Source organism: Lepidochelys kempii, chromosome 24, assembly GCF_965140265.1.
Source record: "Lepidochelys kempii isolate rLepKem1 chromosome 24, rLepKem1.hap2, whole genome shotgun sequence".
NCBI classification, from domain to species: Eukaryota; Metazoa; Chordata; order Testudines; family Cheloniidae; genus Lepidochelys; species Lepidochelys kempii.
In genome coordinates, this window is record NC_133279.1 from 18,346,949 (window position 1) to 18,370,066 (window position 23,118).

At 66.5% G+C, this 23,118-nt stretch overlaps 1 protein-coding gene across 1 annotated transcript in view; it reads left to right on the forward strand.

The window, feature by feature from the left end:
* MEGF8 (multiple EGF like domains 8) overlaps window positions 1–23,118 on the forward strand; it is a 56,750-nt gene that overhangs the window by 17,232 nt on the left and 16,400 nt on the right. The window contains 22 exon segments of the mRNA XM_073323632.1: window positions 972–1,172; window positions 1,654–1,893; window positions 3,540–3,658; window positions 3,912–4,043; window positions 4,400–4,513; window positions 4,818–5,066; window positions 9,354–9,550; window positions 9,761–9,971; window positions 12,463–12,685; window positions 12,997–13,129; window positions 16,248–16,360; window positions 16,362–16,463; window positions 16,838–16,948; window positions 17,509–17,627; window positions 18,320–18,524; window positions 18,749–18,920; window positions 20,100–20,263; window positions 21,479–21,512; window positions 21,515–21,622; window positions 21,835–22,070; window positions 22,628–22,827; window positions 22,973–23,105. Of these exon segments, the coding sequence (XP_073179733.1) occupies window positions 972–1,172; window positions 1,654–1,893; window positions 3,540–3,658; window positions 3,912–4,043; window positions 4,400–4,513; window positions 4,818–5,066; window positions 9,354–9,550; window positions 9,761–9,971; window positions 12,463–12,685; window positions 12,997–13,129; window positions 16,248–16,360; window positions 16,362–16,463; window positions 16,838–16,948; window positions 17,509–17,627; window positions 18,320–18,524; window positions 18,749–18,920; window positions 20,100–20,263; window positions 21,479–21,512; window positions 21,515–21,622; window positions 21,835–22,070; window positions 22,628–22,827; window positions 22,973–23,105 (3,516 nt within the window).

The window sequence follows — 23,118 nt, forward strand, 5'->3', positions numbered from 1 at the left end:
GGGGAGCCGGGGCCGCCCCAGCATGGTGCTGGGGGGTCTGTGCTGCAGCGGGTGGCCCGGGGTGGGTTGTGGGGTGGGGAGTCAACAGGGTGTGCAGAGGAGCAGGGATCAGCGGGGGATACTGTGGGGCAGGGAGTCAGTGGGGGGCGCTGCGGGATGAGGGTCAGTGGGGGCCACTGTGCTGCAGGCTCAGTGAGGCAGGGGGTCAGCAGGGGGCACCAGTAGGGGGCGCTGTGGGGCGAGGAGCTCTGTGCTGGGGCTCGGTGGGGTGGGGGGTCAGCAGGGGGCACCAGTGGGGGTTGCTGTAGGGCAAGGGCCAGCCAGGGGTGCTGTGGAGCGGGGAGCTCTGTGCTGCAGCTCAGTGAGTTGGGGGGATGCTAGCAGGGGGCGCTGTGCTGAGGCTCCGTGGGGTGGGGGGGTCAGCGGGGGGCGCTGTGCTGAGGCTCTGTGGGGTGGGGGGGTCAGCGGGGGGCGCTGTGCTGAGGCTCCGTGGGGTGGGGGGTCAGCGGGGGGCGCTGTGCTGAGGCTCCGTGGGGTGGGGGGTCAGCGGGGGGCGCTGTGCTGAGGCTCCGTGGGGTGGGGGGTCAGCGGGGGGCGCTGTGCTGGGGCTCCGTGGGGTGGGGGGTCAGCGGGGGGCGCTGTGCTGGGGCTCCGTGGGGTGGGGGGTCAGCGGGGGGCGCTGTGCTGGGGCTCCGTGGGGTGGGGGGTCAGCGGGGGGCGCTGTGCTGGGGCTCCGTGGGGTGGGGGGTCAGCGGGGGGCGCTGAGCTGAGGCTCCGTGGGGTGGGGGGTCAGCGGGGGGGCGCTGTGCTGAGGCTCCGTGGGGTGGGGGGTCAGCGGGGGGTGTTGAGCTCTGTCTGGGGCTCCGTGGGGTGGGGGGTCAGCAGGGGGCGCTGAGCTCTGGGGCTCTGCAGGTCGGGGGGACGCTAGCGGGGGGCTCTGGCTCCCGCCCCTGACCCCTGGCCCGTGGCAGGAGGAGGTGGGGCGCTGGGCCGTGCAGCAGGAGAGGGAGACGCGCCCCCTGCAGCGCCCGGGCGCCCAGCGGCTCTTCGGCAGCCCCGAGCGGGGCAACAAATACCTGCTGCAGGTCGAGGGGCGTCTGAACAGCTCAGGCACCGGGCAGAGCAGCGAGCTCACCCTCATCTGGGACCGCACCGGCGTGCCGGGCGGCAGCGTGAGTAACCCCCGGAACCCCCCGTGGGCCCCCCACGTACCCCCTGTCCCGTGTGTAACCCCCAGTTCCCCACACCCCTGATAACTGCCACGTACCCCCCGGTACCGCCCACTGTGTGTACTCCCCATGTACCCCCACCATGTGAACCCCCGGACCCTCCCCCATCCCTCTGCCTGGTGGCAGGGTGTACCCCCCACCCCCGTGTGTACCCCCGACCCTCTCCCCCTTGTGTACACACCTGTACCCAGGTGCTGCAGAGGGATGATTGGGGTGCTGTGAGTTGGGGAAGGGTGAGGGGCTGGCTGGGGTAGGCCGTGCAGACCGATTGGGGGGTTCCCTGGGGGGCTGGCTGCCGGGGGTGCGCTGGGGGCTGCTGGGGTGCGTGGGGCTGGCTGCCGGGGGTGCCCTGGGGGCTGCTAGGGTGCATGGGGCTGGCTGCCGGGGGTGCCCCCTGGTTCTCACTCTCCCGCTTTCCCCCCAGGAGATCTCGTACTTCTTCCTGGAGCCGTTCCGCGCGGGGCCCTGCCACTCCTACCCCTCCTGCCTGGCCTGCCTGGCCGACCAGGGCTGCGGCTGGTGCCCGCTCAGCGCCAGCTGCCACGGCCGGCTGGAGGGGCCGGGGGGCGGGGGGCCATGCGGGGGGGGCTCCGTGCGCCTCGTCCTCTCTCCCAGCAACTGTTTCCTGTGCGAGGAGTACCGGGACTGCCATGCCTGCAGCACGGTGAGACGGGCACCCGGGGGTGGGGTCTGGGGGGCGTGGGGAGGGCGAGATGTTCCCTAGGGTACGATATGGACGGCTGAACCGGGGCCCCCCCCCGACTCTGTGCCTGGGGAACAGCGCCCCCTCCAGGCCCAGTCTCCTGCCCTGGCCGGCGCAAAGAAAGTGCCCCTCCCCCACCCTCGTTAGCTTGAGCAGCGATCCCTGAGCTGAGCAGGGCTGGTAACGAGGGAGGGGCGGCGCCGTCAGGGTTGGTTACAAACCGGGATCTAGTCCCCAGACTCACCCAGCCAATGTCTCCTCCGGCCCCGAGACGTCCCGCAGCCCCTGCGGAGGGGAACCCAGCCAGTGACTCCCCCAGGCCCATCAGGGGGTCTAGATAACACCTGGTCCCGCCATGAGTGCGGGGGGCTGGGCTGGACACCTTGCGGGGTCCCTTCCAGTCCTGCTATTCGGGGGGGCAGAGAGGTGATGGTGTCTCTTAGGGTGCACCCCCCTGGCACCGAGGTGCAGGCAGAGCTCCTCCCCCCACCCTGAGTGCGTAAGATTGGAAGGTCTCTCGGGTGCAGTAGCAATCTCCTCCGGCAAGCAGCTCGTGAGCCGGGGAGAGTTTCTAGCCCCCGTGCCTGTCCTTTGTTGTCTCTGGGGGGTCCGTGGGCATTCCCCGGCGTGACAGCTGTGATGAAGCGGGACTGTTCTTAAAGTTTCCTCTGAATATTGTGGGGGTGCCTCAGTTTCCCCTAGGCAGTTCTTAAGTATCTAGGGGGTGGGGTAAGGGTGTATGATCCTTGCAGAGCCCTAGAGGGCAGGTGTGTGCAGGGATCTGGACACAGAGAATGGTCGACACGACACCGTTTCCTGGCCACTGATGGCCTGGGCCTTCCCCCCTGCAAAGTGAGAGCTAAAGGGTTGGAGAACAAAGGAATCAGGTGACCTCCTGGCCCCGGAAAGGAACAAAGCCCAGAGGAGGAGGGGCTGGAGGGAGTTTCAGTTTGGGGCTGGCTGGGACATGGAGTGAAGTGCAGACGGGGTTGTCTGGCTCACTGCCCCCCAAAATGGACCCAGCTGAGGGGTCCCATTCTCTGCACCTACATGCTCTGTTTTAGACCATGTTCCTGTCTCCTAATAAACCTTCTGTGTTACTGGCTGGCTGAGAGTCACGTTTGACTGCGGAGTTGGGGGGCAGGACCCTCTGGCTTCCCCAGGAGCCCCGCCTGAGCGGACTCACTGTGGGAAGCGCCCGGAGGGGCAGAGGAGGCTGAATCTCCGAGGTCAGACCCAGGAAGGTGGGAGCCGGGTGAGCTGTGTGTCCTGCAGACAGGCTGCTCCCAGAGAGGAGACTCCCCCAGTGTCCTGCCTCACTTCATAGGGAGCAGGTCCAGAGCGTCGCCCGGGGACCCCATGACAGCAACACGTTTCAGTAACAAACACCCTGTAAAACCACCCAGCTTCATGCACCGCGTGGTTATACCCGTGTTAGCAGGACAATGATGTTCAGCACATTATGAGTTTCCAAGTGATCCCTCTGCAGGCAGGCTTAGTGCAGAACATACCATGGCCATGTAACAGTGGTGAACAGGGGGTACAGGAGGACTCTGGGGGTGCTGGCTCTGCAGGGAGGGTCTCTGACCCTCCTGGTATCCCCCCAGGACCCGTTCTGCGAGTGGCAAGTGAACAGTAGCAAGAAGGGGGATCTACTTTGTAGCCGCCGGGGCCGGCAGCCCCACGCCATCCGTGCCCCCCATGACTGCCCTGCGCTGTGCCACCAGTGAGTCCTCGTGGGGGGCTGGGACTGGGGGGGCGGTCGGGGTCAGTGTGGGCAGGGTGCTGGGGCTGCGTGGACACTGTCTGGGGGGGAGGTGGGCGCTGTCTGGGGGGGTCAGCGTGTGGGCAGGGTGCTGGGGCCACGTGGGTGCTGCCTGGCAGGGAGGTGGGCACTGTCTGGGGGGGGCTGGGCGTTGGGGGTGGGACAGGGAGTTGGCTCTGGGGAGCTGCGCAGTAACCCCCCCCCCACCCCCCAGGCGGAGCACGTGCGCCGAGTGCCTGTCCAACTCCAGCCAGTGCGCCTGGTGCCAGTCCACCCGCAGCTGCTTCTTCTTCGCCGCCTACCTGGCCAAGTACCCGTACGGGGACTGCCGGGGCTGGTACGACAGGTGAGGGGCGCAGGGACTCCGGGGTTCTCTCCTGCCTCTGGGAGGGGGTGGAGCCGAGCGGGGGGCGCTGGGAGCCAGGACTCCTGGGTTCTCTCCTGCCTCTGGGAGGGGGTGGAGCCGAGCGGGGGGCGCTGGGAGCCAGGACTCCTGGGTTCTCTCCTGCCTCTGGGAGGGGGTGGAGCCGAGCGGGGGGCGCTGGGAGCCAGGACTCCTGGGTTCTCTCCTGCCTCTGGGAGGGGGTGGAGCCGAGCGGGAGGGGTGGGGGGGGCTGGGAGCCAGGACTCCTGGGTTCTCTCCTGCCTCTGGGAGGGGGTGGAGCCGAGCAGGGGACTGACTCATCTGTCTCCTGCCCCCAGTGTCCATTCGGTGCCCCAGTGCCTGGACTGTGCCCAGTTCAACACCTGCCGGGACTGTCTGCAGCACTTCGAGTGTGGCTGGTGTGGGAACACGGACAACCCCACGCTGGGCAGGTAACACGCTGGGGGGGCCGTTCGCTCTGGGGGGCACCGGCTCCCACCCAGCCCCAGGGCGGGGACTGGCTGGCTCGGGGGGGGGGCGGGGAATGGGGCCGGGGCCTGTCCCCTCTAGGGGGCTCTGGCCCGATCCCCAGGGCGGGGACTGGCTGGCTCGGGGGGGCAGGGAATGGGGCCGGGGCCTGTCCCCTCTAGGGGGCTCTGACCCGATCCCCAGGGCGGGGACTGGCAGGCTCAGGGTGGGGGGTGTTGCTACGCCTGTCTCTGCTGTGACCCCCCCGCCGCTTCCCCCCACCCCCAGGTGCCTCCATGGTGATTTCTCCGGCGTGGGCGGCTTCCCCAACTGCTCGGTGGCGCTGTGGGAGAGCCAGGGGCTGCCCCCCGCCCAGCCCGCCGCGTGGTCCTACGGGCAGTGCCCCGACGTGGACGAGTGCCGGCTGGGCATGGCTCGCTGCCACCCCTTCGCCAGCTGCCGCAACACGCCCGAGGCCTACGAATGCCGGTGCCAGCGTGGCTACACCGGAGACGGCACCACCCACTGCAACCAGACGTGAGGGGGGGCGGGGGGTGCTGCAGGGCTCAGGGGGGTGGGGAGGGGGCGGTGCAGGGCTCGGGGGGGCGGGGAGGGGGCGGTGCAAGGCTGGAGGGGATCGGGTGGGGGCGGTGCAGGGCTCGGGGGGGCGGGGAGGGGGCGGTGCAGGGCTGGAGGGGATCGGGTGGGGGCGGTGCAGGGCTGGAGGGGATCGGGTGGGGGCAGTGCAGGGCTCGGGGGGCGAGGAGGGGGTGGTGCAGTGCTGGAGGGGATCGGGTGGGGGCGGTGAAGGGCTCGGGGGGGCGGGGAGGGGGCGGTGCAGGGCTCGGGGGGCGGTGCAAGGCTGGGGGGGTGGAATTTGGGGGCGGGGCTGGGAGAGGGGGCTGGGAGGAGGCTGGGGTGGGGGTGTCACGGAGTGTGGGGGCGTCTGGGCCCTGCACCCCTCTTCCTGGGATCCACTGAGACTCTCAGCCAGCCAGTAACACAGAAGGTTTATTGGACAACAGGAACACAGTCCACAACAGAGCTTGTGGGTACAACCAGGACCCCTCAATCACGTCCTTCTGGGGGAGCAGGGAGCTTAGACCCCAGCCCTGGGGTTCCCTGCATTTCCCCAGCCAGCTCCCAAACTGAAACCGAAACCCCCCTCCCGCAGTCTCACTTCTCCCCCCTGCTCTTCCTCCAGCCTTTGTCCACTTTCCCGGGGAAAGGCGTCACCTGGGTCCAACCCCGCCCAGCTCCGGTGACAGGCTCAGGTCTCCTCACTCCAGAGGAGTCACCCCCGGCTCCTCCATCCCCCGCGCAGACAGTCCCAGCAGAAGTAGACGCCATTCCCCGGTCAGTCCACCCTGCTCCCTGCTGCGTCCCATCTCTCCCCCCTTCGAGACCGAACGGAGCGGGGTCACTCTGACCAGTGACCTGGGGAAGTTCGGGGCCCCCTCTCCGGGACAGCGCATCCGCTATCAGGTTGGCCCTTCCCTTCACGTGGACCACGTCCATGTCGTAATCCTGCAGGAGCAGGCTCCATCTCAGGAGCTTGGCGTTGGCTCCTTTCATCTGGTGCAGCCAGGTCAGGGGAGAGGGGTCGGTGTACACGGTGAAGTGTCGCCCGAAGAGATAGGGTTCTAGTTTCTTGAGGGCCCACACCATGGCCAGGCACTCCTTCTCGATGGCCGCGTAGTGTTGCTCCCGGAGTAGCAACTTCTTGCTCAGGTACACGATGGGGTGTCTCTCCCCCTTTTCATCCTCCTGCATTAACACCGCCCCCAGTCCCGTGTCCGAGGCATCGGTGAACACCACAAAGGGCTTGTCAAAGTCTGGGTTTGCCAGAACTGGGCCACTGACCAGAGCCTCCTTCAGCGCCCGGAAAGCCTCCTGGCCCTGCTCGGTCCAGACCACCTTGTCTGGCTTCCCCTTCTTGCCTAGCTCAGTGATGGGGGTGGCTATGGCCCTAAAGTGGGGCACAAATCTTTGGTAGTATCCTGCCATCCCAATAAAGGCTTGGACCTGCTTTTTGGTGTGGGGAGCGGGCCAGTCTCTGATCACCTCCACCTTGGCTGGTTCTGGCTTTAGGCGGCCACTCCCCACCCGATGGCCCAGGTAAGATACTTCTGTCATCCCCACCTTGCACTTCTCCGATTTTACAGTCAGCCCAGCTCCCTGGAGTCGGTCCAGCACTTGTCTAACCTGGGACACATGGTCCTCCCAAGTCTGGCTAAAGACACAGATGTCATCAATATACGCCACAGCAAAACTCTCCATCCCCCTCAGGAGCTGGTCCACCAGGCGCTGGAAGGTGGCCGGCGCTCCCTTGAGGCCGAAAGGCAGGGTCAGGAACTCAGAGCCCCAGCGGGGTGATAAAGGCCGATTTCAGCCGAGCATCTGCATCCAGCGGCACTTGCCAGTAGCCCTTTGTAAGGTCCATGGTGGTAAGGTACCGAGCTCCTCCCAGCTTGTCTAGGAGCTCGTCCGGCCTGGGCATGGGGTAGGCATCCGATACAGTGATGGCATTGAGCTTCCGATAGTCCACACAGAACCGGACCGACCCATCCTTTTTGGGGACCAGCACCACCGGCGAGGCCCAAGGGCTGGCAGATGGCTGGATCCCCCCCAAAGCCAGCATGTCCCGGACCTCTCTTTCCAGGTCCTGAGCAGTTTTCCCTGTGACTCGGAAGGGGGAGCATCTTATCGGCGGGTGCGACCCTGTCTGCACCCGGTGGACAGTCAGATTAGGGCGTCCAGGCTGGTTGGAAAACAGCTGTCGGGACGGATGCAGCACCTCCCTGACCTCAGCTTGCTGGGCAGGGGTTAGCTGATCCGAGAGAGGAATTGTTTCCAGGGGGGAACCAGCTCTGGTCCCAGGGAATAGATCTACTAAAGGGTCATCTCCCTGCTCTTCCCACTGTCCACACACGGCCAACACCACATTCCCCCTGGCATAATATGGCTTCATCATATTCATGTGGTACACCCGGCGGTGGTGTGCCCGGTTCGACAGCTCCACCACATAGTTTACCTCATTGAGCTGCTTGACGACCTTGAAAGGGCCCTCCCAGGCGGCCTGTAGTTTGTTCTTTCTCACGGGGATGAGAACCATCACCGGATCCCCGGTGGCGTAGGCACGGGCCCGTGCCGTGCGGTCATACCAGACCTTCTGCTTCCTCTGGGCTCTGGCCAGATTCTCCCTGGCCAGGCCCATGAGTTTAGCCAGTCTCTCTCGGAAGATCAGGACATACTCCACCACTGACTCTCCATCGGGAGTGGCCTTCCCCTCCCACTCGTCTCTCATCAGGTCCAGGGGGCCCCTCACCCTCCTGCCATATAACAGTTCGAAAGGCGAAAATCCGGTCGACTCCTGGGGCACCTCCCTGTACGCGAACAGCAGGTGAGGTAAGTACTTGTCCCAATCCTGCGGGTGCTGGTTCATAAAGGTTTTCAGCATCATCTTTAGCGTCCCGTTAAACCTCTCCACCAGCCCGTTGGACTGGGGGTGATAAGCTGAGGCCCAGTCGTGCCGGACCCCACATTTCTCCCACAAGCACCGGAGCAGGGCCGACATGAAGTTGGAGCCTTGGTCTGTCAAGACTTCCTTGGGGAACCCCACTCGGCTGAAAATGGTCAGGAGCGCATCGGCCACGGTGTCGGCTTCAATGGAAGCTAAGGGCACTGCCTCGGGGTAGCGGGTGGCAAAATCTACCACCCCCAGAATGTATTTCTTCCCCGACCGGGTCGTCTTGCTGAGAGGCCCCACGATGTCCATGGCCACCTTCTGGAAAGGCTCCTCTATGATGGGCAAAGGTCTCAAAGCCGCTTTCCCCTTGTCCCGGGCCTTCCCCACCCTCTGACAGGGGTCACAGGATCGGCAATACTGCCGGACTGTGGTAAAGACCCCGGGCCAGTAAAAGTTCTGTAGCAACCTCTGCCGGGTGCGCCGGATTCCCTGGTGCCCTGCGAGGGGGATGTCATGGGCCAGGGACAGGAGCCTGCGGCGATACTTCTGGGGGACCCCCAGCTGCCTCCTGATCCCACAGGACTCTACTTCCCTTGTGGGAGCCCATTCTCGGTACAGAAACCCCTTCTCCCACAGGAACCTCTCCTGGCAGCCTCTCCTCATGGTCCGTCCCACACTGAGGTCGGCCAGGTCCCTGAGCTTCCGCAAGGAGGGATCTTTCCGCAACTCGGCCTGGAACTCAGCGGCTGGGGAAGGGATGGGGCCCGGTTCCCTATCGCTGGCCGGGTCTGAGGCCTCAGCCTCTCTGAGCCGTGCCCCTCGGCCCTCCCTCCCCACCAGGGAAGGGTCCTGCACCTCCGGTGTGGTACCCTCCCCGAGGTCAGGGCGCAGTGCCCCTCGCTGGCTCTGGCTACGGGTCACAACCAGGGCAGTCTGGGGCTTGCTTGGCCAGTCCTCTAGGTCTCCCCCCATCAAAACTTCAGTGGGCAAATGGTGGTGCACCCCCACATCCTTGGGGCCCTCCTTGGCCCCCCATTTCAGGTGTACCCTTGCCACGGGCACCTTGAATGGGGTCCTGCCCACCCCTGTCAGGGTCAGGTAGGTGTTGGGCACCACCCGATCTGGGGCCACCACCTAGACAGCATTCCCCGGTCAGTCCACCTCGCTCCCTGCTGCATCACGGGGGGCAGTGGAGGGCTCAGGGGGGTTGGGATTTGGGGGGGGTCTGGAGAAGGGGGTGGCGCAGCGCTCGTGGGGGGTGGTGGTGCAGGGCTGGGGGGTTCTGGGGTGGGCTGGGATTCATGGGGGGGCCACTGGCTGTCCTGGTTCCGACCCCCACCCCGGCGTCTCCCCAGGTGCTACGAGGAGTGTGGACACGGCCGGTGCAGCGGCCCCCCCGACTACGCGTGCGAGTGTGAGCTGGGCTGGACGTCAGAGCCGGGCACCGTGGCCAATGGCAGTGTGGGGGGGGCCCGGTGCAGCGTGGACTGCGGCTGCCACTTCCACAGCAGCTGCCAGGCCGGGGGGCCCGGGGTGTGTGATGAGTGCCAGGGTGAGTCCCCTGAGGCCCCCCCGCATCCGCCCCATAGCCCCCCTGCGCCTCCCGTGGCCCCCTGCAAACCCCGTGGCCCCCGCATCCCCCCTGCGGCCCCCCACATGCTCCCCCACGGCCCTGTCCTCCTGCTTGAGCCCTGCACTCCCCCTACGCCCCTTCCACATCCCCAACTCCCCTCCCCCCGCTCACTCTGCTCCCCCTCCGCAGACTGGACCCACGGCGAGCGCTGCCATCTTTGCCAGCCCGGCAGCTTCGGCGACGCCACGAGCCCGGTCGGGTGCCGGGCGTGCGAGTGCAACGGGCATGGCCTGCCTGAGCTGGGCCACTGCCACGGGGCCACGGGGGCCTGCTACTGCGCCCCCCCCGCCGAGGGGCCACACTGCGAGCGCTGTGCTGCCGGGTTCTACGGCGACCCCAGGTGAGGCCCCCTCTGCCCCCCAACTCGGCCAGAGACCCCCTTCTTCCTGCCCCCCAACACCCCATCTCCCCGCTGAGGGGCCACACGGTGAGTGCTGCGCCACCGGGAACTACGGGGACCCTAGGGCAGATCCCTGCCCCCCAGAGCTGCCCAGCCTGGGGGCTCTGGCCCGGCTCCGGATGAAGCCAGGCAGGACTCTGGGGCACCGTCTCCCATCAGGGCCAGCAGCCTGCTCGGCTTCCGGGCCTCCTGGGTCCGACCTCGGAGCGTTCAGCCCCCTGCTCACCCCGGGACCCCCCTCAGCGAGTCCCCCTGGACGGGGCCCCTGGGGAGCCTCACACGCCCCCAAAGGGCCCTATCCCCTGCAGCCAGTGAGTGACACAGACGGGTTATTAGCCGTGGGGAACCCAGCGTAGAACAGAGCTTGTGAGCGCAGGGACCTGCAGCAAAGTCCGTCTGGGGGGGACCCAGAGCCCAGTGCCCTTGGCTCCCCCCAAGTCCCACACAGGAGACTGACCCGTTTCCCACAGCCCAGCCCATCACCCCCAGCTCCCCCCTCCAGACTTTGCCTCTCTCCTGAGGAAACCAGTGGCCTGGCCTGTGCTCTCCAACACCTTGTGGGGGAGGTGGGGGCCCATCGGTTGCCATCAGTGTCAGCCAGTCTCTGCAGCCCGTGGGCATCACACCTGCCCTCTCGGGGTCTCTGCAATGATCACACCCCTTGATCCCCCCATCTAGGTACTAAAGCAATAGATGGGGTGTGACGAAGTGGGGGTTCCCCTTGTATGTGAGCCTACGTGAGTCTGATTGCTCTGCATGAATATGATGCGTGCCTCAGTTTCCCTGTGTGCTGCACTAGTGGCTAGGTGGTGGGGATAAGGGAGTGTGACTTGCTGAGACCCTTGGGGGCAGTAGGCGATGGCCAGTGCCCCTCGGAACCTGAGACCCAGGAGGGGGATGTGACCAGGTGACATGTTGCCCAGGAAGCGAGACAAAGACCGGGGGGGTGGGGGGCAATGGAGGAGTTTGGGGCCAGGCAGCTGGAAGCGGGGCCGTCTCCTGTCTGGGACTCAGGGGGAGCCCAAGGCGCTGGGCTCTGGGTCCCCCCTCAACGGACTTTGCTGCAGGTCCCTGGTCCCTGCGCGCACAAGCTCTGTTCTATGCTGGGTTCTCCTCGACTCATAACCTGCCTGTGTCACGCACTGCCTGGGAGTTGGTGCTGGCTGGAGGGGGCCCCCTGGGGGCTCGTGAGGCTCCCCAGGGGTCCTGTCCAGGGGGACTTGCTGTGGGGGGTCCTGGGGTGACGAGGGGGCTGAACACTCCGAGGTCGGACCCTGGAGGCCCCGAAGCCGGACAGGCTCCTGGCCCTAGTGACAGGTGCTCTGTGGGGAGACCCTGCCCCAGAGTCCTGCATGAGCCTCATCTGGAGCCGTGCAGGAGCCCCCAGCCTGCGGCTCCATGGCAAGGGGAAACTGAGGCACACACCGTATTCAGAGAAAACATTAAGCTCATTCCCACTTCCCCACACCCCATTCCCCGATGGAGGGGTGTCACGGAGTCCCTGGGCGATGCTCAGGAACTGCTCCCTACATAGCCAGGCAGGACTCTGGGGGAGTCTCCTCTCTGGGAGCAGCCTGTCTGCAGGACACACAGCTCACCCGACTTCCCCCTTCCCGGGTCTGACCTCGGAGCATTCAGCCTCCTCTGCCCCTCCGTGCGCTTCCCACAGCGAGTCTGCCCAGGTGGGGTCCTGAGGGGGCCAGAGGGTCCTGCCTCCCAACTCCGCAGTCAGACGTGACTCTCAGCCAGCCAGAAAAACAGGTTTATTAGACGACAGGAACATGGTCTAACACAGAGCTTGTAGGTGCAGAGAACAGGACCCCTCAGCTAGGTCCATTCTGGGGGGGGCAGGGAGGCCAGAGCCCAATCTGGGCCCCCCTCCATTTCCCCAGACAGCTCCAAACTGAAAACTCTCCCTCCCCTCCTCTGGCCTTTGTCTCTTTCCCAGGCCAGGAGGCCACCTGATCTTTGTTCTCCAGCCCCTTCAGTTGGCACCTTTGCAGGGGAGGGGCCCAGGCCATCAGTGGCCAGGAGACAGGGTGTCGGCCATTCTCTGTGCAGACAGCATCACACTGGCCCTCTAGGGCTCTGCAACAATCACACCCCCTGATCCCACCACCTAGACACTTAAGAACTGCCTAGGGGAAACTGAGGCACTCACACAGTATTCAGAGAGAACACTGAGAACATTCCCACTTCATCACAAGGGGCCACACTGCCAGATTCTATGGGGACCCCAGGTGAGACCCCCCCACCCCAGAGAGACCCTACCGCCGCCCCCAGGAGTGGCACTGCTCCTCCCCTGAGAAGGAACCCCCCACTCCTCTGCACTTGCTTCTGGGGGGTCCCTGCCTCCACAGGCCCCCTGTGTTGGGGGCAGGCCCCCTGGGGGGGCCCCCCCCAGTGCTGATGTGCTCTCTCTCTCCCCCAGGAACATGGGCACCTGCTACCGGGCGTGTGAGGGGCGCTCGCTGCTGGCCAACCTCTCAGGTTTGGGGTCCCTGGGCTCCCGGCGGGCAGGGGGGGTGCCCGGGGACCTGGCCCACTGCCTGTGGGTGCTGTCGGTTTCACCCGGCCTGGAGCCCTGCCTGCCCGCCCAACCCTGCCCTGCTATCAGCCTGACCCTGCAGCCCGACCTCAGCACCCCCTGCATGGTGAGTGGGGTGGGCTGGGGGGGCTTGGACCAGGTGCTGGGGGGGCGTTGTGGGGAGCAGGGTCCGTGCTGGATGCCGTGAGGAAGGCAGCACTGGGGGGCAGAGCAGGATCTTACCATGGGGGGGCAGAGTGGGGTCCAAGCTGGGTGCTATGGCTGGTGCTGGGGGGTACCAGGGTTCAGGCCCTGCGAAGGCCGCTGTCATTGGGCGAGCAGGGCCCGGGGCGGGGGAGCAGGGCCTGGGCCAGGCACCATGGGGGGTGCTGGAGGGGAGCAGCCATACCAGGGGTCCCATCTCCACCTGCCCCCCAGCACAGCTACGCCTACGCCTTCGATGGGCTGCCGGCCTTCCTGGACACCGGAGAGATCCAGGCCGACCGGACCCTCATCGGAGCCTTCTGCGGACAGGGCCGTGCCCAGCCCCTCACTGTGGAGGCCGCGTCAGGTAGGTGCTTTCAGTGGGGGGGATGGGCCCCCCAGGGTTCTGGGCACAGGCCCCCCGGGGTTCCGGGCACGGCATGGGGTTGGGGGTGTCCTGGGGTCCCAGCTGGCTCTGCAGGGGATGGGATGGGGTGTAGCCCTGGGTGGGTCTGTGTGGGCCGCGACCCACCTATTTATCATCCAGCCCTGCCCCACAGCCCCGGCCCTGCTCCGGCCCTGCTCTGGCACTTGCTGGCCCACAAGCCCCCGCACCCCAACCCAATGCTCCCATCTGGCGGTCCTGTACCCATTTTCCTGGGGCCCCCCAATCGGCTGGGGCCCCTGGCCATGGGCCCCGTTGGCCCAGTGACTAAGCCACCACTGGGAGGAGGGCAGTTGATCGAGTTTGCGGCCCCAGAGGAGATCCTCAGGAAAGTTAGGGCTGCCGCCTCAGGGAGCCAGGCCCAGCGTGGGGTGTGGACGGGTACCGAGAGCCGTGGGTGCCGAAGTCAGGGCCCACCCTGATGTCCCCTCCTGGCTATGCCACTGGGACAGGCTCCAGCCATCAGGAGCCAGGCTACCTCCTGTCGGCCAGTCTCTGTGCCCAGGCAGCCAGTCACAGCCACACCTGCCCCCAGGGGTCGCTGCACCCATCAAACCCCCTGGTCCCCCTGTCCTGGGGTCCCTAGGCGATGCTTGGGACCTGCTCCCCACGAAGCCAGGCAGGACTCTGGGGGAGTCTCCTCTCGGGGAGCAGCCTGTCTGCAGGACACACAGCTCACCGGGCTCCACCTTCCTGGGTCTGACCTCGGAGCATTCAGCCTCCTCTGCCCCTCCCTGCGCTTCCCACAGCGAGTCCGCTCAGGTGGGGTCCTGGGGGGGCCAGAGGGTCCTGCCCCCCAACTCTGCAGTCAGACGGGACTCTCAGCCAGCCAGTAAAACAGAGATTTATTAGATGACAGGAACATGGTCTAACACAGAGCTTGTAGGTGCAGAGACCAGGACCCCTCAGCTGGGTCCATTTTGGGGGGCAGTGAGCCGGACAACCACGTCTGCACTTCACGTCCCCAGCCAGCCCCAAACTGAAACTCTCTCCACCCCTCTTCCTCTGGGCTTTGTCCCTTTCCGGAGCCAGGAGGTCACCGGATTCCTTTGTTCTCCAATCCTTTGGCTCTCACCTTGCAGGGAGGAAGGGCCCAGGCCATCAGTTGCCAGGAAACAGGGTGTCGGCCACTGTCTGTGTCCAGACCCCTGCACACACCTGCCCTCCAGGGCTCTGCAAGGATCATACACCTTTACCCCACCCCCTAGGTACTTAAGAACTGCACAGGGGAAACTGAGGCACCCCCACACTATTCAGAGGAAACATTAAGGACAGTCCCGCTTCGACACCCCGCATCTAGTGTGATGATGTGACTCAGCAGGGAGGGGGGAGTGTTGACCTGGGAATGTGCCCTGGGGATGGGAGACCTGAGAGCCTGTCTGCAGGGTCAACCCTGTGCAGCTCACAGGCATTCTCAAAGGCCGTCAGGAAGCTATCTGTGTCCTCCCCCTCCTTACGCTGGGCAAGGAAGCACTTATCAAAGTTCCTTGCAGTCTTGGGTCCCCCCTCACTCACCGCAGCCGGGGCCCCACTGCTCCTCAGCCTGGCCAGCTCCAGTTCATGCTGTCTTTGTTTCTCCTTCTCCTGACGTTCCCTCCCCTTCTTCTCCTGCTCATGTTGACGTTGTTTCTCCTTCTCCTCCTGCTCATGTTGAGGTTGTTTCTCCTCATGTTGACGTTGTTTTTCATGATCCTCCAGCTCCCTCGTTTTCATCTCCCTCTCCCATTCCAGCCGCCTCCGCTCCAGGGATGGGGAGCTCCGCCGGGAGGATCCCCTGCTGGCTGCTGGGGTCAGGGTGCCCTCGGTATTCGCTGGACTTCCCCCAACCCCCCCCCCCCCCCCCGCCCCCCAGGCCTAGGTAGGAAGGGTCTCGGGATGTCCTCGGCAGCCGTCTGACCCCTCCCAGCCCGGTCAGGCCCCAGGGCCCACGCTGCGTCTGCCGGGCGGCTTCCCTCAGGGACAGGGATCGGGTCATCCAAGCGATCCCTCTCCTCCAACTGGGCAATCAGCTGTTCCTTGGTGGACCTCCCGATGCGCAGCCCCCTCTGCCTGCACCGCTCCACCAGGTCGCTCTTCAGGCGTTTAGCGTACATCTCCCTGCTGGCCACTCGCAGGCCGGGCAGCTTCCCATGGTTTCCAGGAAAAGCCCCTAGTGTGCCAGTCCTTCTTGAGGTCACCGACTCTTTGCCAGGGTCGAGCTGCAGACTCCTCCGCCCCTGGGACCGCTCGCTGCAATCCCCCGGGGGACCCTGTTACTGCAAAAGTCCTTCTCTCTGGTCACACACTGCCAGGGGTTAACCGCCCCCCGAAACCGTCTCTCTCTGAATCTTCAGCACGCCTGGTCCCCGTCAATCCCCCTTCGTTTTACTGTTCCCCAGTCACTTACTGCAGGAAGCGCCGTTCACGGGGTGCAGTAGATCCCACCTCTGCCACCAGTTGTCACGGAGTGTGGGGGAGTCCAGGCCCTGCCCCCCTCTTCCTGGGATCCACTGAGACTCTCAGCCAGCCAGTAAAACAGAAGGTTTATTGGACGACAGGAACACAGTCCACAACAGAGCTTGTGGGTACAACCAGGACCCCTCAATCACGTCCTTCTGGGGGAGCAGGGAGCTTAGACCCCAGCCCTGGGGTTCTCTGTGTTCCTCTCCCCAGCCCCAAACTGAAACTAAACCCCCCCAGCAGGTTCCCTGCTGCAGCCTCCGTCCACATTCCTGGGCAGAGGTGTCACCTCCCCCTCCCCCTCCTGGCTCAGGTGACAGGCTCTCAGGTCTCCCATCCCCAGGGCACATTCCCAGGTCAACACTCCCCCCTCCCTGCTGGGTCACATCGTCACATCTAGGTACTGGAGTAACACAGGGGAAACTGAGGCACACAGTATTCAGAGAAAACATTGAGAACTGCATCATGGGGGGCCAAACAGACCCTCCTGGTTCCCGGCTGTGCGCAGGGTAGACTGGGGGGGGGCACAGAGACACCCCCCACCTCCCCTGGCTGTGCACGGGTGGGGGGCACAGATGGCTCTAACACCCCTCCCTCCCAGGGCTGCTGGTTCTGTACTACGAGGCGAACTCCAGCGAGGCGTCAGGGTTCAACGCTACTTTCGCGGTACATCGCTGCTGGCCTGGCTGCCGGCCCACCCAGGAGTGCCGGGATGGGCGCTGCGTGTGCCGGGGGGGGCTATGCTGGGCCCCACTGCCAGCTGCGGGTCTGCCCCGGGAACTGTTCTGCCCACGTTGGCCGGGGCGTCTGCAACATGGTGAGTGATGGGGCGGGCAGGGGGCTGCCAAGGGAGGGGCCTGGGACAGGGGGACTTACCAGGGGTTGGGGGGCGGGCAGGGGACTGAGCTGGGGGAGGGGCAGGGAGAGTGTTATGGGGGGCACAGGCAGGGGGTACAACAGGGGGAGGGGCGGGGGGATGAAGTGGGAGGAGAAGGGGAACGGCTGGGGGGCTCCATTGGGGGACTGGCCCAGGGCGAGTTCACAGTGGGGCTGGAGTCCACGGCTGGGCCCAGGATCTGTGCTGAGGCATGTGGGGGGAGGAGGTGAGGTCAGCACAGGCCCTGGGGGCAGTAGCCAAGGGGGGCAGGGTGAGGGCCGTGCCCATCTCACCCTCCCCCTCCTGCCCCCCAGAGTCTGGGTCTGTGCATCTGTGGCGAGGGATTCGGGGGTGCAGATTGTTCGGTGCCGCTGGACCCGGGGAAGCTCATCTGGGAGACGCTGATCGACAGCCAGCTGACGCCCGTGAGTCCCCCCGCTGGGCCCCCCAACCTCGCTGAACCACCCCCCATGCACCCTGCCTGGGCGCCCCCTGCTCATGCACCCCCTTGCCCTGCCCCGCCCCATCCCCCCAACCCCACCGGGCACTCCCCACTCTGCCTGGCAGGGGCACTGCCCAGCTGCCCCATGCCTGCCCAGCCTGGCCTGGGATGGACTCCCCCCGCATCCTGGCACCCCTGCCCCACCCAGCCCCACCCCCATGGCCCCACCAGGCACCCCATTGCCTGGCCTGGGATGGGCACCCCCCGCATCCTGGCACCCCTGCCCCACCCAGCCCCACCCCCACAGCCCCACCAGGCACCCCATAGCCCTGCCTGGCCTGGGATGGGCACCCCCCGCATCTTGGCACCCCTGCCCCACCCGGCCCCACCGAGCACCCCATAGCCCTGCCTGGCCTGGGCACACCCCATTCCTGGCCAGGCACCGTCCCCTGCCCCACACTCAAAGATGGCCCCCCAGACCCTGGCCCCGGCCCCAGCCCCAGCCCCACAGGCGCTGACCCTGCCTCTGTGCGTCTGTCCCAGGACACGGCCAGCCGGTTCCTGCACCGCCTGGGCCACACCATGGTGGAGGGGCCGGAGGCCACGCTCTGGATGTTCGGGGGCCTGTCCCTGCGCCAGGGGCTGCTGGGCAACGTCTACAGGTGAGTGGGGAGCCCTTGGGCTCCGCCCCCTTCCTCGGGCTCCCCCCCCGGACCTGCAGGGCTCCGCCCCCTTCCTCGGGCTCCCCCCCAGGGACCTGCCGGGCTCCGCCCCCCAGGGACCTGCCGGGCTCCGCCCCCTTCCTCGGGCTCCCCCCCCCAGGGACCTGCCGGGCTCCACCCCCTTCCTCGGGCTCCCCCCCCCCGGACCTGCCGGGCTCCGCCCCCTTCCTCGGGCTCCCCCCCCGGGACCTGCCGGGCTCCACCCCCTTCCTCGGGCTCCCCCCCCCCGGACCTGCCGGGCTCCGCCCCCTTCCTCGGGCTCCCCCCCAGGGACCTGCCGGGCTCCGCCCCCTTCCTCGGGCTCCCCTCCAGGGACCTGCTGGGCTCCGCCCCTTCCTCAGGCTCCGCCATCCCCGGATGGGACCCTCTCTTCTCCCGCTGGGATCACAGGTTCACCCCAACTCCTGACCTGACTCCACCCCCAGCCCGGGGTGCTGCCCCCCCCCTCTTCTAATTGGACTGGCCTGGGTCAGGCCTTGGTAACCCCCCAACGGTGGGGCTGGAGGGGAGGGGCAAGCCGTGGGTCTCTGGGGTGGGGAGAGCCCCATTGCCCCCAGCTCTGGGGGTGGGGCTGTGGGTCTCTGGCCCCCCCGGCTCTGGGGGACTCTCTCGCTCTGGGTCTCTCCCCACAGGTACTCCATCCCTGAGCGCCGCTGGACCCAGATGCTGGCGGGGACAGAGGACGGGGGGCCAGGGCCCAGCCCCCGCTACTTCCACGCCGCGGCCTACGTGCCGGCCCGCCAGGCCATGGTGGTGCTGGGGGGGCTGGCGGCCGGTGGCGTCACCAGCGACTGCTGGGTGCTCAACCTCACCACGCTGCAGTGGAGACAGGAGCAGGTACCCGCAGCCCCCGCCCCCCCTGCATGACCCCCGCCCCCCCGCCTACCCAGCGCCAACCCCCCCCGCCCCCCTGCATGACCCCCGCCCCCACGCTGACCCCAGCCCCGGGCTCCCGCTCATTCTGCCCGTGAGCCCCATGCCCCTGACACTCGACCTCGGTGCCCTGTGACCCCTGCCTCCGGGGGCCCCCGGCCCGCTCTGAGCTCTGCTCCCCCCCCCAGGATCCCCTGCTCCCGGCCGTGGCGGGGCACACGCTGACCCCCCGGCGCGACACCTCCCTGCTGCTCATCGGCGGCTACTCCCCGGCCGACGGCTTCAACAAGCAGCTGCTGGAGTACGGTGTGGAGAGCGAGCACTGGCAGGCGGGGCCGGCGGCCGGGACCCCCCCCACAGGTACAACCCCCCCCCAGGTACCCCCCCGCGTGCAGAGCGAGTGCTGGCAGGCAGGGCAGGTTTCTGGGACACCACCACCCCCCAGATCCCCCCCAGCGTGGAGAGTGAGCGTTGGCAGGCAGCTGGGACCCCAGTGTGGGGACAGAGCAAGGTGAGGGGTGTCACGGGGTCCCCGGGCGATGCCCCACGAAGCCACTGGGACAGGCTCCAGCCATCAGGAGCCAGGCTACCTCCTGTCAGCCGGTCTCTGTGCCCAGGCAGCCAGTCACAGCCACACCTGCCCCCAGGGGTCGCTGCACCCATCAAACCCCCTGGTCCCCCTGTCCCGGGGTCCCTGGGCGATGCTCGGGACCTGCTCCCCACGAAGCCAGGCAGGACTCTGGGGGAGTCTCCTCTCGGGGAGCAGCCTGTCTTCAGGACACACAGCTCACCGGGCTCCACCTTCCTGGGTCTGACCTCGGAGCATTCAGCGTCCTCTGCCCCTCCCTGCGCTTCCCATAGCGAGTCCGCCCAGGCGGGGTCCTGGGGCGGCCAGAGGGTCCTGCCCCCCAACTCCGCAGTCAGACGTGACTCTCAGCCAGCCAGTAACACAGAGGGTTTATTAGACGACAGGAACATGGTCTAACACAGAGCTTGTAGGTGCAGAGAATGGGACCCCTCAGCTGGGTCCATTTTGGGGGGCAGTGAGTCAGACAACCCCATCTGCCCTTCACTCCATGTCCCAGCCAGCCCCAAACTGAAACTCTCTCCAGCCCCCCCCTCCTCTGGGCTTTGTCCCTTTCCCGGGCCAGGTGGTCACCTGATTCCTTTGTTCTCCAACCCTTTAGCTCTCACCTTGCAGGGGGGAAGGGCCCAGGCCATCAGTTGCAGGAAACAGGGTGTCGGCCATTCTCTGTGTCCAGACCCCTGCACACACCTGCCCTCTAGGGCTCTGCAAGGATCATACACCCTTACCCCACCCCCTAGATACTTAAGAACTGCACAGGGGAAACTGAGGCACCCCCACAATATTCAGAGGAAACATTAAGAACAGTCCCGCTTTGTCACAAGGGGTTCAGCAGCTGTCCCCGCCCCCCCAGGTCCCCCCTGGCGTGCAGAGCGAGCACAGGCAGGCGGCTGGGACCCCAGGGTGGGCACAGAGCAGGGTGAGGGGTTCAGCAGCTGTCCCCGCCCCCCCAGGTCTGTACGGGCACTCGGCCGTGTACCACGAGGGCACAGACGCAGTCTACGTTTTTGGGGGGCAGCGTTTCCACGTGGAGACGGTGTCGGCCTCCCCTGAACTTTACAGCCTACACTGCCCCAGCCGGACCTGGAGCCTGCTGGCCCCCGCCCAGGGCCCCAAGGTAGGGACAGTGCCAGGGCAGGGGTGTGGGCATGGGAGGCAGGGGGATTGGGCAAACAGGGACATGGGGGTTAGGGCCTAAAGTTGTGGGGGATGTGGTTTGGGGGTGCAGCGGGGTGGTGGTTTTTTTGGGGGTGCAGTGTGGTTTTGGGTGCAGCAGGGATGTGGGCGTTTTGGGTTGCAGTGCAGTTGTGGGGTTTTGGGGGTGCAGGGTTTTGTGCTACAGTAGGGATGTGGGAGGTGGGGTCACAGGGTTTGGGATGCAGTGTGGTTATGAAGCAAGAGAGATGGAGATATGGGGGTGCAGGGGTTTTTGGGGTACAAAAGGGATGTGGGGATGGGAAGGTTTGGGGTGCAGTGGGGTTATGGGCTGGGGGATGGAGTTTTGGGGTGCAGCGGGTGGTTAGGGTTTGGGGCCAGTGGGGATGTGGGGGTGGTGGGGTTTGGGGTAGAGTGGGATTATGTGATTGGGGTATGAGGTTTTGGGGTGCAGTGAGGTTATGAGGCTGGGAGATGGGGTTTTGGGGTGCAGCGGGGGGTGGGTTTTGAGGGGGTGGGGGGTCGGATACAGTGGGGTTATGGGGCTAGGGGGATGGGGTTTTGGGGTCCAGTGATATGGGGCACGAGGGCACAGACACCGTCTAAATTTTCAGGGGCAGTGTAGATGGGGTGGTGGGGTTTTGGGGCACAGCAGGGATATGGGGGTGGGGGCAGGGGGTTTGGGGTGCAGTGGGACTTTGAGGTGCAGTGAGGTTACGGGGCTGGGGGAATGGGGTTTTGGGGTGCAGCATGTGGTTAGGGTTTTGGGTTGGTGGGGGGGTTGGGGTACAGTGAGGTGATGGGGCTCAGGGGATGGGGTTTTGGGTGCAGTGAAGTTATAGGGCACAGATGCAGTCTACGTTTTCAGGGCAGCGTAGATGACGTGGTGGGGTTTTGGGGCACAGCGGGGATATGGGGGTGGGGATGGGTGGTTTTGGGGTGCAGTGGGGTTCTGGGGCTGGGGTTTTGGGGTGCAGCGGGTGGTTAGGGTATTGGGGCACGGCAGGGATGTGGGGGCAGGGGCTTTGGGGTGCAGTGGGATTGTGGGGTGCAGTGAAGTTACGGGGCTGGGGGGATGGGGTTTTGGGGTGCAGCGGGTGGTTGGGGTTTTGGGGCGCAGCGGGGATTTTGGGGGAGGGTTGACCCCGGCTCTTTCCGATCCCGTGTGGTCCCCCAGCCGCTGTCTCACTTCTTCCACGCGGCGGCCGTGCTCGGGACACCATGGTGGTGGTCGGGGGCCGCACGGAGACCCAGGACTTCACCAGCCACCTGCTGCTTTACCAGCTTAACTGCAACACCTGGATCCTGCCCAACCAGACGGGTAACGGGGCAGGGATGGGGGGGCCAGGGGCCGGGGGGGGCCAGGCAGGGAGACCCCCCCAGCCACACAAAGCGGGGAGGGGACCCCCAGCCACGCAGGCAATGGGGAGTGAGTTTCTCCCCAGCGTCTCCTTCCCCCCGCCACACTGCCCCCGTTTCTCCCTCCAGGCTGGGGTTGGCGGGGTTACCCAGGATCCTTTGCTCTCCCCGCAGGCCCGGCAGTGGTGGGCGTGCCCATGAACGAGTCGGTGGCCCACGCGGTGGCCGCGGTCGGGGGCCGGATCTACGTTTCCGGGGGGTTCAGCGGGGTGGCGCTGGGGCGCATGGCCGTGCTGACGGTGCCCTCCGACCCCTGCCTCGTCTTCCCCGGCCCCGATGCCTGCAACCGCTCGCGAGCCAGCTGCACCTGGTGCCACGGCAGCTGCCTGGTCTGCCGACGCCGCCGACAGGTGGGGGGCTGGGAGGGGGCGTGGCCACTGATGGGGAGGGGGCGTGGCTACAGGGGGTTAGGCCGTGGTTATTGGGGGATGGGCGGAAGCTACTGGTGGGGTGAGGAAGTAGGGGCGTGGCCCTACCAGAAGGGGCGTGGCCATTGGTGGGGGACGTGGGGCGAGGAGCGGGGTGTGTGCCCAGCCTGTCACCAGGCTCCTGGGTGCGACCCCACAGTGGGTCAGGCCCCAGGGTTGGAGAGGGGCAGGCCCGTGGGCTCCAGGACTGTTTCCCCCCCGCTGCCCCCAGGGGTCCCTGCCGGAGTCCGGCCCAGCAGACCCTGCTGGGGGGAAGAGCTGGGCCCTGCAGGCGCGAGGCCCCCGGGGTGGATCCCATGACCCCTGCCCCTGTGCAGAGCCAGGGCCCCATCAGCCCCTAGGTCCTGAGTCCCCTGGGGCCAGCCGGGCTTGCAGCGAGCCCCACTCCGGCTCCGTCCGTCTGTGGCTCCCCGGGGAGACCCCGGCTTCCTCGGCAGCCCCCTTGTGCCCCCCTCCCCCCCAGCTGTTGTTGTCTGCAGGGAAAACCTCTCTCAGGGCCCCGCCGGGGGTCAGGGCCTGGGGCCTGGCCGGGTCCCACTGCTCCCGGATGGGTTCGGCTGGTCTGTCCCTGACCCTTCCTGGCCTCGCGCGCCCCTGAGAGCAGACCGTCCGCGCCAGGGAAACTGAGGCACACACACTGCCTGAAATGTTACAGCGACTCCCTGCCTTGTCACATGAGGTGAGCGGGTCGGGAGGGCTGTGGGCCCTGGTTCCCAGAGCAGCCGTGGGCAGGGCCAGGCCGTGGCTACGGGCAGCTGGGGGGCGTTGGCTAGCAGCGGGGGCAGAGCTGCAGTCTCCCCCCGTTTCACTGGTCTCTCCCACAGGCTGGGCTGCCCGGCCGGGTTGGCCGCCTGCTTCCCCGCGCCGCGGTCAGCGGACGAGTGCCGACGCCTGAGGACCTGCAGCGAGTGTCTGGCCCGGCACCCCCGTGCCATGAGCCATGGGCTGGGCGCTGCGGTGAGCGCGTGTC